This window comes from Equus caballus, chromosome 6, assembly GCF_041296265.1.
Source record: "Equus caballus isolate H_3958 breed thoroughbred chromosome 6, TB-T2T, whole genome shotgun sequence".
NCBI classification, from domain to species: Eukaryota; Metazoa; Chordata; class Mammalia; order Perissodactyla; family Equidae; genus Equus; species Equus caballus.
In genome coordinates this window covers 81,482,502-81,501,214 of record NC_091689.1, presented here as the reverse complement: position 1 = coordinate 81,501,214, position 18,713 = coordinate 81,482,502, and the positions used below count along the sequence as shown (strand labels likewise).

The 18,713-nt window shown below is 42.3% G+C and overlaps 1 protein-coding gene and 1 long non-coding RNA gene across 3 annotated transcripts in view; both read right to left on the bottom strand.

The window, feature by feature from the left end:
* HIGD1C (HIG1 hypoxia inducible domain family member 1C) overlaps nt 1-18,713 on the bottom strand; it is a 38,272-nt gene that overhangs the window by 17,598 nt on the left and 1,961 nt on the right. Inside the window, exon 2 of one of the 2 annotated variants that reach the window (XM_023643562.2) lies at nt 18,020-18,021. In XM_023643562.2, coding sequence (XP_023499330.2) covers nt 18,020-18,021 — 2 coding nt within the window. Of the gene's footprint in view, nt 1-14,087; nt 15,449-18,019; nt 18,022-18,713 lie in introns of those variants that run through there. The other variant, XM_001492645.5, reaches the window with a different exon arrangement.
* On the bottom strand, nt 1,585-12,579 carry LOC138924813 (uncharacterized). The gene is made up of 3 exons (XR_011440093.1): nt 12,475-12,579; nt 9,611-9,696; nt 1,585-4,436 (listed from the first exon to the last, which is right to left on the bottom strand). It is a non-coding gene; the product is annotated as an uncharacterized lncRNA (long non-coding RNA).

Genomic DNA, 18,713 nt, shown 5'->3' with positions numbered 1-18,713 from the left:
TTCAGACCAAAATACAATCCTTACTTTGAGCTTTCTGGCAGAAAGGAGATAGAAAGTGTCAAATAGAAATGGCAAGCAATAGGATATATTGGAGTATATGAGGAAACCATTTGGTGTAAACCTAATTCGGCCTGACTTTGTTTTTCCAAAAGGGCCTGACATGGCCATCAAGCATGCATTGTATATCTGCTTTAAACATTTACTTTGGCAAGAGCAAATGCCCTTAAGATAAAGGTACTTCCCCCGATATTGGCATTTCCTTATGGATAAGCATCTTTCCTCAGGCTGGGAACTGATTGCTGTGCTCGCCTTTGACCACCCAGCTCAAGACAACAGACCTGCCACCCTGCTGTGTCCACCCAGACAGCAGACCTACCTGCTGTGTGCATCAATCGCTGTGCTGACAGAGCAGTCTCGCGACTATTGTAAAAGGACATTTCAATCATATGTGAAACATGCTCTTTGGGGGTATATAAGCACTCTGTACACCCCACTTCTTTGGTGCCCTTTCTTCCTTTGGGAAGAAAGGCCCTGGGCCATGGTCCTCACATTTTAGCTCAGAATAAACTCACCCAAATTTTCATTTATAGATTGGTTATGGATTATTTTCGTCAACAAAAGTCTCTGAGAGAAAAGCACAAATTCCTCAACTGACTGTAAAGTACCTAGGATTTGAGTTATCAAAAGGACAAAGAAACTTATTGCCAGATCGAAGGGAGGCATTAGCTGGGGTGGCTATGCCCACCACCAGAAGACAGTCGTGAGGGTTCCTGGGCATGGCAGGATTCTGCTGTATCTGGATCCCTAATTTCGGACTGATAGCGAAGCCCCTCTATGAGGCTCTCAAGGGTGGAGACAATGAACGTCTTAATTGTCCTGCAGAATGCCATAAAGCCTTCCAAACCATTAATGAGAGTCTGCTTACCCACCCTGCTGTAGGCCTCCCATACATCAGGAAGCTGTTTGAACTGTTTGTTCATGAAAGGCAAGGAGTTAGCCTCGGGGTACTAACCCAGAATTTGGGTAACATGAGAAGAAGGCCTGTTGCCTATTTCTCCAAACAGTTGGATGTGGTGACTAAAGGACGGCTGGTGTGCCTGAGGGCGGTAGCAGCCACCTGTGACTTGTTACAGAAGGCAGAAAAGTTTGCTTTGGGTCAGCCCACCACTGTGCACACTCCTCACTGTGTACTTCCTCTTTTGGAACAAAAACGAGGATACTGGCTCACTCTGGGAAGCTAGGCAAATATCGGGCCATACTACTGGACAACCCGAATGCAAAATTAAAGGTGACATCCAGCTACTTTGCTTCCTGCTACAACAGGAGAACCTGTCCAAGATTGTACAAATAATTGAAGAAGTTTATTCTAGCAGACCCAACCTGACTGACAAGTCTTTGGAGAATCCAGATAGGAAATATTTACTGATGGGAGCAGCTTCATGGACCATGGATTTCGGAAGGCAGGGTATCTAATAGTAACTCATCAGGAACTCCTCGAAGCAGAAACACTCCCTCCGGGTATTGTTACCGAAGCAGGTTCGTTTTTGCCTGCTGCCTGGAAAGCCAAACACCAAGACGACGAGATTGCAGCAGAGAGAGAGTTTACTCACAAGGCAGCCACATGAGGAAGCGAGGGCATGAGCCTCAGATTCGCTTCCCCAAAAATAGGGACTCAGGGATATTTATGGGAAACGGGGCAAGGTGGTCTGAAATGTGGAGAGAGGTGACTGGAGGTGAGGAGAGGTGAGGTAATGATGATCTGCATAAGTGTAGTCAGACTTCACGCCTCTTCATAGGACCCGTGTTCACAAAATGGCGGTGTTAGCATGACCTGAGGGTGGAGTTTTTAGCCTTCTGACGTCAAAAGGTCGCCTATCGGCCATCTGTGCTGGCCTGGTTGATGAGTTGGTGGTCTCAACCGGCCTGAAGTGGACAAGGAGTTCTAATTCCTGAAAAACAGCTCACACACCCATTACCATGGTGACCCAGGCTCCAGGGAGATGTTATGTATAGGAGTTTAGTGGGAGTCAGGTAGCATATTGCCTAAACAGTACAGTTAACAATGGTGGGTTAAACAGCTAAAAGCTATAATCAGTAATTGCAAAAAGGAAAAAAAACTTTAGTACCTAGATACTTGATCATCAATGGCTAACTCTCTGCTGATTTCAGTATGTCTGCCCAGAAGGCAGAAGTCATAGCCCTCACGAGAGCCCTGCATCTTGGAGCTAAGAGAAAGTCAACCATTTATGCTGATTCTAAGTGTGCCTTCTCTGTCGTGCATGCACATGGGGCCATATGGAAAGAGAGAGGTCGTCTAACTGCAGGAAGAAAAGAGATTAAACATGCAGGAGGCATACTGGGCTTATTAGATTCTGTTTTGACTCCAGAAAAAGTGGCCATGGTACATTGCCCAGGCCTCCAAAAGACTGATAGTTGTATAGCAAAAGGAAATGATTTGGCTGATCAGGCTGCAAAACCGGCAGCCAGAACTGAAAACCCAAATCCTAAGGCCCTAGCACTCATCCTGAGTATGGATCCGTCTGTGTTTAAGCGTCAGTATTCAGAAACACATTTAAACAGCAGGCAAATGGGGATTTCGTACAGGCTCTTGAGGCTCAATGGCAGTCAGTACCAAACAACCAAAGAAGGCTGGGTTTATAATGAAAAGGGACTACTGCTTATACCCAAGCACTTAAATGGAAAAAAAAATCACTACTCACCCACATCAGAGAACCCATGAGGGAGAGATGCAACCATAATTGGCTACAAAAGTTTATTCTTGGCCCACAAATGCAAACGACTATCCAGAAGGTGGTACAAAATTGCTTGATTTGTGCCCGAAACAATCCCCAAACCAGGCCACCACCAGTAATCAAAGGGGTGCAAGCCAAAGGCACAGAACCAAGAGATGATTTACTGTTATGCTGAGAGCCCTGGGAAATGATAAATATCTGCTGGGTTTTGTGGACACCTTCACAGGATGGGTCGAAGCCTTTGTGGTCAAGACAGAAAAGGCTTCCGAAGTAACAAAGGCCTTACTAAAAGAAATTATCCCTCACTTTGAGTTGTCTCTTTCAATTCAAAGCAACAGCTGAGGAGCTGTCATAGCCAAAGGGACACAAGAGGTATCTGGAGCCCTCGGAATACAATGGACGTTACATGCTTCCTGGAGGCCTCAGTCTAAGGGAAGGAGGGAAAGGATGAACATACCTTAAAGAAAACAATTGCTAAAATATGTCAGGAAACCAACCTAACATGGGATAAGGTCTTTCTGGTTCTCCTGCTTAGGGTAAGAGTAGCCCCTAGAAGGAGGTCTCAGTTAAGTCCTTCTGAAATGTTGTATGGGAGACCCCTCCTTAAGACTAAGTATTATTGCAATCTTGAAAATGGTCATGTTGTAAAAGAATTGGATGCCATAAAGTGTGTACAGTCTCTAGGTGCTACTTTATCCACTATACATAAATAAGCTTCTAGCCGATTAGTGTTTCCAACCAACGTCCCCAGCATTGCATAACCCTAGGGGATTGAGTCCTGCTCAAGACTGGGAAAAGTCCACACCCTGAGGACCAACGGTAACCTAAGTGGAATGGACCCTATGCAGTCCTGGTTACACATCCTTCAGTACAATTCAAGGGAGTTAAGCCTTGGATACACCACTCACGAGTAAAAATAGTACCCATTTCCAACCAGGACCTCCCTCGTCCCCTTTATAATTCTCAAACAGGCAATGCTCTTCTTGGACAACAGGAAACAGAAGAACTGAAACCTTTGGTGGGCATGGAGGCCTACGGCGGGCAGTTCTACTCAAGAGTGTTCCTGTGACCCCCTAACTGATCTTTTCAGAAAAAGCAACAAAAACTGAAGGAACTCGTGGGTCTCCATGTACCAGGCTGAGTGGGTTTCAACTCCCTTTCTGAACCCGACTTCGACTGACCAATACAAACATCTCCAAACCAGGATGAGAAGAAGACGGCATTTGTTGTAGACAGCTGTCCCAAGACTCCAGACCAGGCCTGTGTTCTTAACCTTATAAATCCTCATTTAAATCTGTGTAACGTTTAAACCCTGTATAATTGTATAACAGATAATTTCTAGATTGCCTTACCTTTTTACCTCCCAGTACCTTACTCCTCCGGTTCTGTAAGATAGCTTAGAACCTGATTACAAAACTCTTTTAATTAATCACAAAAATGCCATTTAAGATTTTCCTGATGCTATGTTTGTTTTTGCAGTCCACATCTGAATGGGCCTCTAATGGCAATGGTTTTTTTTTACAATGGGCACATTCCTTTGCCACACATAAAAATCAGTCCAGGGGCCGGCCTGGTGGTGCAGCAGTTAAGTTCCCATGTTCCACTTCGGCATCCTGGGGTTCACCGGTTTGGATCCAGGTGCGCACATGGTATGGCTTGGCAAGCCGTGCTGTGGTAGGCGTCCTACATATAAAGTAGAAGAAGATGGACACGGATGTTAGCTCATGGCCAGTCTTCCTCACCAAAAAAAAAAGAAAGAAAAAGAGAAATGAAATACTGATATGTGTTTCAAGGTAGATGAACCTTGAAAACATGCTCAGTGAAAGAAGCCTCTCAAAAGTCCATATATTATGTGATTCCATTTATATGAAATGTCCAGAATAGGCAAACCTACTGAGACAGTAGATTAGTGGTTGCCTAGGACTGGGAGACAGTGTGGCAAAAATAGGGAGTGACTGCTATGAGTATGGAGTCTTCTTAGGGGGTGATGAAAAATGTTTTAAAAATAGATTATGATGATGGTTGCACAACTCTGAATATACTAAAAACCACTGAATTGTATACTTTAGGTAAATTTTATGATATGTGAATCATATCTCAATAAAGCTGTTGTTAAAAGAGAGTCACTTGGGAAAAAAAGGCACTTGGGTTGATCTTTTTCCCCCTGCATCAATGTGGTTAGCATTGATCTGGAATACAGTTAGATGGTTTTTATTTTTCCATTTTAGAGTTCCCCCGTTTTTCATTTTATTTTATGTAAGACCTTCTTTTACCTATTTTATATAAAACAGTGACATGGTTCCCCAAATCAAAACTATACAAAGGGTATATTAAAAATTGTGGGTGGGGCCGGCCCAGTGGCGCAGTGGTTAAGTTCGCATGTTCCACTTCTCAGCGGCCTGGGGTTCGCAGGTTCGGATCCCGGGTGTGGACATGGCACCGCTTGGCACACCATGCTGTGGTAGGTGTCCCACATATAAAGTAGAGAAAGATGGGCACAGATGTTAGCTCAGGGCCAGGCTTTCTCAGCGAAAAAAAAAGAGGAGGACTGGCAGTAGTTAGCTCAGGGCTAATCTTCCTCAAAAAATAAAATAAAATAAAATATTTATTTTAAAAAAAATGGGGGCTGGGCTGGTAGCCTAGTGTTTAAGCTCACACACTCTGCTTTGGTGGCCAGGGTTCACAGGTTCAGATCCCAGGTGTGGACCTAGCACCGCTCGTCAAGCCGTGCTGTGGCAGCATCCCACATAAAATAGAGGAAGATTGGCACAGGTGTTAGCTCAGCAACAATCTTCCTCAAGCAAAAAGAGGAAGATTGGCATTAGATGTTAGCTCAGAGCCAGTCTTCCTTGCAAAAAAAGAAAGTGTCATTCCTCTCTGCCCTTTATTTCTACTCTCTTCCCACCTACCCAGGACAGGTAGTCAATCTCACTAGTTTCTGGCGTAGTCTTCCTAAGTTTCTTTTTGCAAAAATAAACAGATACATACGTATTTTCTTATTTACCCTTCTTTTTTACAAAGAAGGTACCACACTAGAGATAGTTTTACCTAACATAAATTTTGTTTACTTAATAATATATCCTTTAAATTACACCCTATCACTTCATAGAGCTCTTCCGCATTCTGCTTTACAGCTGTGTAGTACTCCTCTTATGCAGCAGTACCCTGGTTTATTCAGGCACTCATATGTATGAGCATCTAGCTTGGAAACCTTACAAACAATGCAGCAATGAATAACTTTGTGCATCTGTATTTTCATATTGTTGGAAGTGTGTCTTCACGGTAAATTCCTAGGAATGGGGTTGCTGGTCAAAAGATAAATGCAAGCATAATTTTGTTAGAAGTTCCCCAAGAGTTGTACAAATTTGCATTCTAGCAATATACAGAAGTGTCTATCTGTGGCTTTCCCAAAAGAATGTGTTGTGAGGCTTTTGAAGTCTTTGCCAATCTGTTATGTGAGAAATGATATCTCACAGTAATATTCATTGGCATTTCTTGTATTGTGAGTGAAATCGAATGTATTTTCATATGTTTAGGGGCCATTTTTATGTATTAAAAAAATTGTGACGGGGCCAGCCCCATGGCCTAGTGGTTAAGTTTACATGCTCCACTGCCGCAGCCCAGGGTTTTGCCGGTTCAGATCCTGGGCGAGGACATGGCACCGCTCGTCAGGCCACAGTGAGGTGGCATCCCACATGCCACAACTAGAAGGACCTGCAACTAAGATATACAACTATGTACCAGAGGGATTTGGGGAGATAAAGCAGAAAAAAAAAAAAAAAAAAAAGATTGGCAACAGTTGTTAGCTCAGGTGCCAATAAAAAACAAAATTGTGACATTTGATAATTTTAAAGCTGTGAAGAGTTTGGGGGAGGGGGTGTTGGAAGACATCCTTGGACTCATCCAAGGATTTTGAGTCAGGGGATCATATATGGGAAGGTTCTACAAATAGAAATCATTTCAGCATGGAGAGATTAGTCAGGGACAAATGTGAACTCTCCTATAAAAGGCAGCCTGATTTTCCTTTTGAAACCTAGAGAGTCCAGACAGCATTTTCTCTGTAGCCCTCATTCAGTTCTTCCCACAACTATTGCGCCATTCCACACTGCTGTCGCCTGCCTCGGCTGGTTAGACCAATTTGGCGCCTGACTGAAGATCCCATTATCGTTTACATATTTGCCTTTTCTTTCTTTTCCAGGCTAGTTGATGTGGTAGGCAGAGTAATGCCTCCTCGCTGGTACCCCTAGAGATGTCCACATCCTCATCCCCAGAATTAATGAATGTGTTATGTTACGTGGCAAAGGGACATTAAGGTTGCAGGTAGAATGAAGGTTGCTAACCAGCTGACCCTGGGATGGCAGATTGTCTTGGATTATCTGGGTGGGGCCAGTGTAATCCCAAGAGCACCTATAAGCGAAAGTGGGAGGCAAGAGAGGCAAGTCAGATTCAGGGAGAGATTTGAAGATGGAGGAAGAGACCATGCGTCAAGGAATCAGGGTGGCCTTTCGAAGCCAGCAGAGGCAAGGGAACAGATTCTTCCCTAGGGCCTCCAGAAGAAACAGTCCTACCGACCCCTTGATTTGAGCCTACTGAGACCCATTTTGGACTTTTGTCCTCCAGAACTGTGAGATAATAAGTCTGTGTTGGTTTAAGCCATTAAATTTGTGGTAATTTGTTACAGCAGCACTAGGAGGCTCACATGGCTGACATGTGCCCAGCATTCTCCTCCCTAGCCAGTCCACCCCAAAGGATAGGAGAGAGTGACAGTGTAGAATTGAGGATCACAGCTCTGCTGAACTCCCCAGAGGGAAGTCTTTAGGAATGAAGAGGACTGAAGCTGGAGTGCTGGGGAAGTAGAAGGCAGCAAAGGAGGCTGAGATGAAGCAGCCAGAGAGGGATGAGAAGACTCATGAGAGAACAGTGCCCAAAAGCCACGGAGAAGGGGGAGGAGGGTCTCCAGAAGGATGACCAGAATCAGATATTACACAGCTAACGCACAGGATGAAGGCTTTGTGTTTGAAAAGCGGGAAATCAATAGCGACTTTGTGGAGACCAGTTTCAGGTGGAGGCCGAAACCCAATTGTAACAGATTGAGGAGTGAGTGGGAAGTGAAAAAATGGATTTGACATTTCCAAGAAACTTGAGCGTGAAGGGTGGAAAAGAAGGCAGTAATCTGAGAGGAAAGCAAAACTAAGGGTTTTGTTTGGGTAGTTTTGTTTTATTTTTACTTGAGGAAGATGTAGTGGATGTCAGGATGTTTTAACACAGGGGAAGGAATTCCTGGAGAGGAGAAGCATGAAGATGCACAAGGAGTCTGACTTGACAGAGGAAAGACCTGAGAGAGATGACTTAAGAGCCCAGGGCTACCCTTGCAGAGCCTGGGAGAAGACCTGATCCTTGGATCAGGAGTCAGGATCTGTGAGATTCCTAAATTTCTAGTTCCATTCAATGGCTCCTCTTTTTCACTTCTGTGAAATGAGTAGTGAAGTCATCTCCTGAGAGGAGGAGTATGGAAATGAATGTGGTACAGGTTTGGCCTCTGTGGCAGCTGCGGGTAAATGACAAGATTCCTGAGCAGCACTGAAAGTCTAACTCGGGTTTTATACTCTCTCCTGAGAGTGGGAACAGTGGAAGCATTCGTACATTTAACAAAGAGTAATTGAGTGCAGCAGAGGTGAAGGGGAGTTGAGACAAGTGCCCTGTCCTCAAGAAGCTTAGGGTCAGGTTGGGGAGACAGAGGAGTAACGCAGCAGCCAGCGCACGTTGAGAAGGTGGGAGGAAGAGGTGTGGGCCTGAAGGAGCAGAGACAAAGGATCTGACAATCAAACTGGAGGATTAAGAAAGTTCTTTTTGGAGAGAGTGACTTATGGGATCTTTTAGAGAACTAGTAAATTTTCAATGAAGAGAGGGTAGGGTTATTCCAGACAGAGGGCACAGCTTGTGGAAAGGCACAGAGGTGAACAGCCCAAAGGGCACAATGTGTAGAACCAGGGATGGGAATGGCTTGTAGAGGATTGAGGTACCGGCTGGGCCAGTTTCCGAGAGCCTTGCATTTTAAACTAAGGATTTTGAACTTTAATCTGAAAGCTAGAAGAAGCCGTCAAAGGATCTCAGGCAGGAAGTGGTTTTTTCTTTAGGTTCTGGGAGCAGTCTGGTGGGCAGATTGGAGGGAGTCGGGCTGAAGCCAGTTAATCCAAGTAAGGAGTGATGTGTGCAGAAGCGATAGAGGAAGAAAGGAAGGGATGGTGTGTGACTGGTTGTGAGAGGTAAGAGAGAGAAACCTAGGTTGATGTCCTGGTTTCTGGCTTGTGTGACAGTGACAACAATGGTTTTGCCATTTACTAAGATAAGAAAGTACAGAATCAGAAGCAGAGTTGGGGTAAAGGAGACCTTCTGGTCAGAAGTTGGCAGGTTTGTATGGCAATAGGAAAAGGGGGCATGAATAGGAGAGTGACGATGAATTGATTCCTTCTGCGCTCCAGCCTAGTTAGAGAAGGGATTCAGTGTCAGCTGGTAGCCTGAGACAGACTAAGGCAGGTGGAAGCATTAGTGGTCTCTAAGTTGAAGAACAGAGTTAGGAAGAGAGATAAAAGGCTGGGAGGCTATGTTCCAAGAAAGGACTTCAGAGTTTAAAATTTCATATGTGGCTCTTTGGAGGTGACAACAGTATGCTTAGCCAGGTGCTTGGCATGTCTATTTTTCTCCAGAAATGGTGTATTTATTTGTAGGAGAGTTTTCCAGAGAGAGGCTCTATACCTTTCATCAGACTCTCAAGGTATCTCTTATGACCCTATAAAAATTAAGAATTAGTACTAGGTAGCACCATTTTTACCCGATTTTCACATTTGCAGGCATACCTGTCATCCAGGTGCTTTGTGAGCATAAGGCAAATATTTCTTTATAAAATTTTACTCGAGATCCCAGAAGGGCTCCTACCCAGAATCTGAAAGAAAGAAAATAAAAACACAGTAGCAAAAATGTCGGCTGACAGGTTAACAATTTATTAACAGTATCCACTCTCTTTAATGTTTCCTCCCGCTTTTAAAACTACGTGAGCAGATGGGGTTGTATTCGCTGGCAAGTAATTTTGCATCATGGGCCTGTTAGCCCCAGTTCCATCAGATCCCATCTCTTGTCAGCAGAATGACTAAGATTGTTTCTCACATGGATGGACACTGAGGATATTATGTTAAGCGAAATAAGCACAATAGAGAAAGACAAACTGTATGATTCCACTCATATGTGGAAGATAAACGAATACATGGACAAACAGAACAGATTAGTGGTTACCAGGGGTAAGGGTGTGGGGCGTGGGCGCAAAAGGTGGAGTGGTGCACCTGTAAGATAGCTGACAATAACATACAACTGAAATTTTGCAAGATTGTAAACTATCATAACCTCAATTTAAAAAAAAAAAGAATTGTTATTCAGAAAATTTGCAACGTCACGTAGTCAGAGCACATGCAGAAGAATTCTTGACCTGAAATGACTGCAGAACCAAAGATTCCTCTCCCCACAACACCAAAGGACTGCACATGAGCAGAACTTGAAAGCTGGACTCTCTCATCAGAAGCAAGGGATCTGTCATCCAGGAAGATCCAAGATTAAAATCCCTTCCCCACCTTACCCTAAATGTTTAAAATCTTGCTATCAATGTTTAAAACTTTACCATAAATGTTTAGAACCTTAGCATAAATGCATAAAGCCCACCAGTCAAAACCTGTCCCTCTAGTGTTTCCTTGTGCCAGCCTGTTCTCCCTAACCTCTTAAATTTTACCGCAAATCCTGAATCAGAGAGACAGATCTGAGGGCACATGGCCCTCAGATTGATCTAGCAGATTTACGGAGCAGTGAAGCTGTTTTCCATTCCCAAAAGCTGATGCTGTAATTAATTAGCTTTTTTTAAGTGCACCTCAGGTAGGAGAACCCTATTTTTCTGTGGTGACAATTTGATATTTAGAATCATTTATATTTATAAACAACTATGCATACATTTGCTTTAATACTGCAGCATTGTCATTTTCGTTTTTGCTTGCTGAGGAAGATTTGCCCTGAGGTAACACCCATTGCCAGTCTTCCTCTTTTTCCTTGAGGAACATTTGCCCTGAGTTAACATCTGTTCCAGTCTTCCCCTATTTTGTATGTGGGTCACTGGTACAGCACTCCCACTGATGAGTGGTGTAGGTCCATGCCTGGAACCAAACCCAGGCCGCCAAAGTGGAGTGCACCAAACTTAACTACTAGGCCATGGGGCTGGCCCAGCTTTTGCTGTTTTATAAAGAAGGCTTTTAGGTTTTTTTGTTCCTAAGCCCTGGTGGACAATGAAATTGAAAAAAACTCTTCCTCTGGGATCAGAGTTAGTAATCTGTTCCCATAACTTGAGAGGTAAGATAGAATTTTAACTGAGTGCTACTTCTTTTACAGTCTTCTAATACCTGCTTAGCTTGACGGGCAACCTGGGAGCCAAGCCTAGAGGGACTTAGGAAACCACGTCTGTATCCACAGCACTCCGTGTAGAAGTTATTTGCAGCAACTGAAGCAGTTGCTGAACAGTTTTCTTTTTTGTTGACATTAGTTTGCTATGATTCATTACACTCTTCATTGCTTAATGGTTAAACAAGAATTGAATTTCAGTTAAGTCCTGTGTTTTCCAAAGCAATACCAAAGGGAAAGGCTTATGTTACTGTCAAGAGTACAAAAGGAACTATTATCTAATGTTTGCTTCACCTTCTATTCAAGTGTGAAATATGTAGGAATTTAGAAGAAACAATTAGAATGTTAGAACACTTAGGAACAGAATGTTTCATAATATTAGAAATCGTGATGTGGTGTTTTTGTTAGCCTTTAAAATAAGTGTTGGGCCCATGGGCTCAGGGCCTTAACAAAATTAGGAATAAGCTAATGGCAATAGTAGCCATCCCCAAATCTGCCATTCAGGCTCTGGTACCCAGCCTGCCTGCTTTCTTTCAGTTTCTTGAATGTACTGTGTTTCCTCCTTTTATTTTGTTCCATTAGACTGAAATACTCTTTATCCATCCTCTGGAATTCAGCTCAGATGTCACCTTCTCAAGGAAGCCTCTGATCCTCCTCCCGCTGGATAGGTCAGATTCTATTCTCCTGGCACCCTGCTCTTCTCCCTCATGGATAGCATTTATCACAATTGTATGTTCCATGAGACAGAACTAAGTCTAGCTTATTCAGGGATCTAAACCAAGCACTGGGAGCAGAATACATGGTAGGCACTCAATAAACATTTGTTGAATGAAGTTCAACATTTATTAAGCATCAAGTGCTTCACTTCATCACAGTAACCCTTTAGGAGATATTATTCCCATTAACAGATGAGGAAAGTGAGACTGGAGAAGTAACTTGCCAAAGGTCACACAGTCAACTAATGATAACAACCAGCTGGACCTTTGATACCAAAGCCATTGTCATTTTTCTTTTGTTTTCCTTATTGCATGCAGTTATCCCACTGAAAAGGCAGTGTTCTAGGCACAATACTGTGTGATCTACTCTTGGAAAGCAGACAGAGGGCCTGATCAAAATGCAGCCATGTGCTTATAATGGGCATTTGTCATGTGCATTCCTGCTTTCTCCAGTCACAGGCTGTCTGGCCGCACACCCAGTTGGGTGAGCAGTACGGGATAGGTTGCAGAGAGAACAGAGAAAAGAGCTGGGGACAGTGAATGAGACATAAGTTTTATTGGGTCTTACTCACTGGGAACGTCCAGAAACAGCCAGCCGGATGGAATTGTGCATCTGCTCCTACTACCGTGAACAGAGAGGGAGTTGCTTATGTAGGCAGGGGAAGAAAGGCTGTGTGATTGCAAGAGGGACTGTCCTTACATGGCCAGCATTCCAAGGATCAGCAGCTCACGTGGAGGGGCTCTGTGTTCCCTCAGGAGATGATGTTCTTTGAGAGAAACAGTTACAATACCAGATGGTTGGCATCCTGCCCAGAAGGGAGCCAGAAGGACACATGGTTCACATAGGACACGTAGGTTATTGTCGGGCAAGTGTGACCCTACACAGGCCCCATTTTCACTTGAAGAATATACAACTCTCCTTGTCTCCTTGTCTTGAGCACATGGTCTGGATGTGCTCAGCTCTAGGGACCTGTCCTGTGACCCATGCTTGAGCCAATCAGCATGATCCATCCCATCTAAACATTATGATGGGTTCAGGAATGCACTTGTGACCCAGTATTATCAGTCAGAGCCAAGTGAGACTCAATCTAGAACTTGGGAGTTTTTGCAAAAGTGGACTTGATCTTTCCAACTGGCCTTGGGTCCTGGAAACATGAAGATTGACACTACTTCCACAGACTCACCACCTGATGGGGCAGACAGACAGGATGGCTGACGTGACCCTAGACACTGTCTGGCTCCTGATGACATTATCTGAGCCCTGCTCAAGATGTTCCTGAGCCTTTCTCCCCTAATGATTGTCACTAATTTGAGTCAGGAAAGTCCTTTTTCTACTTGAGCCTTTTTGGTTTGGGAGTTCTGTCACTTGCAGTCAAAGGAATCATAACCAACACAGGACCTAAAAGACATTGGGCATGTTTGGCCTTTTTTCCGTTTCCGTTTTACATGGGCTTAAGTCACTTCCTCAGGCTCTTGGAATGATCATCAGTGGGTGTTTCCTAGGCCTGAGCAGGAAGGCAGTGAGAAGGTAATATGGCAGCGATGATTGCCAAAGTAGGAGCCGCAGTTCTGGGAATCAGGGCTTCTAGACTTGCTCAGTGGCTTGTGGAATGTAAGGAACTTTATTTGTTTCTCTATACCTCAGTTTTGTCTACAGAAAGTGAGAATAGTGTTTGCTACACCACTTAGACGAGGGCGAGGTAAGAATGTGCTGAGTGCTTTGTACTTTGTGGTCATTTGCCTTCCAACATGCTGACAACATTTCACCATGTCAACCCACGGCTTTTCATATTTCTCAGTCGCTATACCGACCTAATCAGTAGTCAGGTGGGTAGACTAAGGAGGTTCCTACTTTGGGGAGACTGTAGAGGGAGGAGATTCATGTTCATAGCTTAGGAGGCCTCAGGTGAGCGTCCTGACTCACCGTAAGAATAACTTTTCATGTTCAAGAGAGTAGAATAGTGAGCTTCCCTCTTTTCTGCTCTGTGGATTTCACAAATGGGATCTTTCGACTTGAAGTTTTCAGAACTCATTCTGATCCTTCCAAAATTGCTTTTTCTAAAACCTAGCTGTGTTTATTGTTACCTGGCTTTAGAAAGAAAAATCTGTATGTTCAAAGAGCTTGTTTTTCCACAATGAAGGAAAGCCCTCCCAGAGACATTAAGAAAAATGAAACCAAGCCAGCAAAGATAAAAACCATTTATTTTATTTCCATTCCTAAAATGCATGTGAATTGATTGATTTGATGTTTAAACATCTCTTTGCAAAATCTCAGAAAATACACTAAATTTATTAGAATACATACACACTATTGCTGAAACTTTTATTCTTAAGCCCTCTGACTGAACAACCTAATGCTTGTTTTCAAAGCACTTGTGATGATTTTCAGAGGTTTCCATGGTTGCAAGGAACAAAGAAAGCATCTTGGAACAGCAGTGAAAATTTGATCAGAATCATCCAAAACATACCTGTCTACTTCTTTAGTGACTCACAGGGACTCTTACAAAGTGTGCCGAATTATACAAGGTTTTCCTAATTACAGTCGCCTTTTCTTTGCCTGCAACTTACTATGTTCAGAGGAGTATATGCTAGATAATAACGGAAAGGAACCCAAGAACCTTAACTGCCTCAAATAGTTTTATGGATATACTAAAGTGTCAAGTACCCTCTTCATCTTAAGAATTGAAGACTAGAATGTGCAGGAAAATACACTTTAAAGGAATACTGGCATAAAAGCCATGCAGAACTAGGCGTGGTAGCATGGTACTTTAATTTTGAAAGCCAGCCTGGTGATACTAAGAACAAATAGATCAGATTTCTTTTTCAAAAAATCTGTGCCATTTAGATTTGGATTTTCAACTAGTTCATATTTCTTCATTCAGTTTATGAATTATTGAGATTTTTTTCACTTCTCCCTTTTTAAAGTCTTCGAGTGATTTAACTGCTTATTAGCACAAAGCTCTCAGAGAGGGGGTAAAATTAAAATCTGTTGGGTAAAACAATATAAATAAGACAGTTGGAAAACTTTTGAAGTTACTGAATAAACTAAGGTTTGGGGCTAATGGTAGATTTCAATTATGAAAGCCCACTGTTTCCTTTTAAGGGAGAGTTCAAAGCTGGCTTGTTTTGTTTTGTTTTTGATTCTCTGGGAGACAATAGAAAATGGCTAAGTAGGGTATAACATAAACTTTTAAGGATGAAATTCACCTTACCTAAAAAAAGGTTTCTCCTCTCCCTATTAGTTATTTTAAGTGTAAAACTGAAGCCTGAAGTTATTTGGGTCATTCAGCTCTCCACTCTCCACACGCGCTATTTCACAGCATATCCATAGATGTGAGGGCGCAGCAGCTCCCAGGACAGCGGGGCCTGTAAGTGCTGCATCTTCAGCTTAGAGAAGTTGGCCCTCTCTAGGGCCTTCCAGGTCTCTCTGGTTAGGGTGCACCCATCAAACACAAGGTACCAGACAGGATGTAAGACCTGTTGCCAGAAGTAATTCCAGGTTGAACGCTCAGCTGCTACATGCTCCATGAAATAAAAAGCCCCTCCCTGAGAAAGAAAAAAAAAGAAAACTTTTGAGGATTTTAGTTTTGGGAAAATAGATTTATAAGATGATTGAAGTTTCAGCTTTCAGTGGCCCCAGAGGCCAACTTCATGAGAAGACATGGATAAATTAAAATTTAATAAGACACCATTTTGGTCAATGGTTTCACCTTCTGTCAGATTTTATACAGAGCTGCCACTCTCAAGCAATTGACACTATATTTTCTGACCGTGAAAGTAATACATAAGAATAGCTAGAACTTAAAGCAGTTACCGCATGCAAGGTGCTATCCTTAATGCCAATCACGTGTAAACTCACTTAATCCTCACAATAAACTTACCAAATAAGTTTATAATACTACTTACTATGATTCCTATTTTTAAAGATGAGGAAAATGAGTCACAGAAAATAAGCAACTTGCCCAAGGTCACACAGCTGATAAATGTCAGAATCAGGTTTTGAACCTTCGTGTTCTGGCTCCAGATGCTAGCAATACTGCCTCCCTGGTATGTTTCTTTTAGAAAATTTAGAAAATACAGAAAAATTTAAGAAGAAAAATAATCACCCACCATTTTAGCACCTTGAGATAACTGCTGTTAGGATTTTGTGTGTACTTCTATAGGAATAGGTACTTTTTCCCCTAAAACTAGAATTGGAATATACATTCTGCTTTGTAACCTGCTTTAGTTTTTCTAAAACATTTAAAAAATCTGTACACAGTATTTCATACCACTGAAGGTACCATCTGTTATTTAACCGTTCTCATTTAGGTTATTTGCAATTTTTCTCTGTTAAAAATACTGTAACAGTGAACATCCTTATCCATAAATCTTTGTGACCATCTCTAATTATTTCCAAATAACTTGCTAAAAAGTGGAACTACTGAGTCAAAACTCTGTACCTTTTTAAAGCTGTTGGTACAGGTTGTCAAATTGCCCTTTGGAAAAGTTATAGCAAATTTGCCTGCATACCAGCAATGGAAGTGAGTGCCTGTTTCCAGTAAACTCTCATCAATACTTTTTTTCCCTGCATCTTTGTGAACTTGATAGGTAAAATGGTATTTCATTTTCAATAATATGTATATCTTTGATATTCTTAAGAGATATAACATCTTTTACTAAACTTTATTGTTTAAATTTAAAAAAGATTTGTTCTTTTCTGATTTGTCTGTCATATCCTTTTTCAGTTTTCTAATAGGGTGCTGGTTTTTTTCTTACTGACTAGTAAGGGCTTTTAGTATCATCAGATTATGTATATTACAAATGTTTTCCCCAGTTTGTTGTTTGCCTTTTATTTACTTTTTTTTTTTTTTACTTCTACTTCTTTTATTTTTAAGAAAAATCTTTTAATTCATCTGATAATAGCTCTCAGGCTCTGCTTTGCAAACCTGTGGGAGAGTCTGAATCCACCCCATGCACTGCCTGAGATGAAATAACCATGTCTTATCTTTTTGGACCATTGTCACAAGGATGTAAATGATATGATTACTTAAGCAATCAGTGGATACTGTGTGTAAATAACTGTCATGTAAGTATGAACAACTGCTACTTTCATCCAGGGCAGTCCTATATAAATATAGGTCAAGTATAGACACAATAGAGGCTACACATTATTAGGGAGTCTTTGGAAGTTTTCTACCTGTCTACCTCTGAGGAGAGTAGGGGGAAAAGGACCTGACAGTCACCTCGAAAACCTGTAGTGACTGTCCCACTGTTCTTGGCCTCTTGTAGCTACCCTAATCTTGGCTATCCCAGGCAGGGAGTTTAGAGATAAAGTTCTCCCAAATCCCATGGGTAAGTATAAGACCTGTATTCAGGAGTGGAAAACTTGGAATGTCATGATTGAACAAAAAAAAAAAGAGAATTTCCATAGAGTAGGACAGGAGAGTAGGGAGGAGACCCGGGTTTGGCGAGGTCATTGTTTGCCCTCTGAGTTAGCACAGGTGAACCTAGAAATCTTTGTCAGTCATTCAGATGACTATCAAGTAAACAGCTAGATATGCAGCCTGGAGTTAGAGATAGATCCAGGCTAGATATTTTGATTTGGAAACCATCTGTGTATGCGTGGTAAGTGAAAACCTTGGGGGTGCATGAGATCGCCTAGGGGATGTAGATAAGTGAAATGAGAGCCAAAAAAGAAACTCCAGTGTTTAAGGGATGGGCAGAGGAAGAACAGTCAGCAACAACAAGTGGTAGAAAGGCTGAATCAGAGAGATAAAAAGGCCCAGTGATAAGTACTGGTGCAGTGATAAGAATATTTACATTAAAGAAAGTCAGCAGGGCCGCCTCCGTTCCCAGGCTCCACTTCAGAGGCCCAGGGTTTTGCAGGTTCCGATCCTGGGTGTGGACATGGCACTGCTCATCAGGCCATGCTGAGGCAGCATCCCACATAGCTCAACAAGAAAGATTTACAGCTAGTACATACGACTATGTCCTGGGAGTGCTTTGGGGAGAAGAACAAGGAAAGAAAAAAAAAAAAGAAGATTGGCAACAGATATTAGCTCAGGTGCCAATCTTAAGGAAAAAAAAACAGAAAGTCAGACCTTCTAGCTGTGGACTTTGAGTAAGTGTCTTAACCTCTCTGAGTCTGTTTGCTCAACCCAACATGAAGACAATACCTGCTTCACAGGACTGCTGTGAGGCTTAAATGAGAATGTCATAAAGCTCGTGGTTACATTCAGCAGAGAGCGGGTGCTTTGCAGGAGCTAAGGAAGACTACCAAGAATATGATCCCCTTAGGAGTCTTACCAGGGCTATAAAATGGAGAAAATAATTACTTGCTTTGCAGGGGTGTTGTGAGCTTAGAAACACGGTAAACAAAACATCTAGTAAGTGTGCCCCGTTAGTGCCCAGTCTTAGGATACGAGAACCCAGCATTTGGGAAGAACAATCAGACCTTTTTCATTTACTGCTTTGATGTTGGCCTGTCCTTGAGCCAAAGGCAGAATTGTATTATTGCCTCAACACCCTACCTCCAAGTCCTTTTCCTCCTGAGGAACTTCCTCTATTGGAAATAAAACTGGGGATTATAGAACGCCTTTTCTCTTAGAATAGTAAATTCGAATGTTAAGATAGCCATACTTTATTTATGTTCAACTACATTTAGACTAAAATTATTATAAACTAGTTTTAAAAAAAATGATAAAGGTAATATGTGAAAATTACATACAGGTATAAGGAATTTCAAACTATACAGAAAGGTATAAAATGAAAAGTTGTTCTTCCCTGTATCCAAGTCCCTTCCCGAGAGGTGAGCACTGTTAGCTTCTTA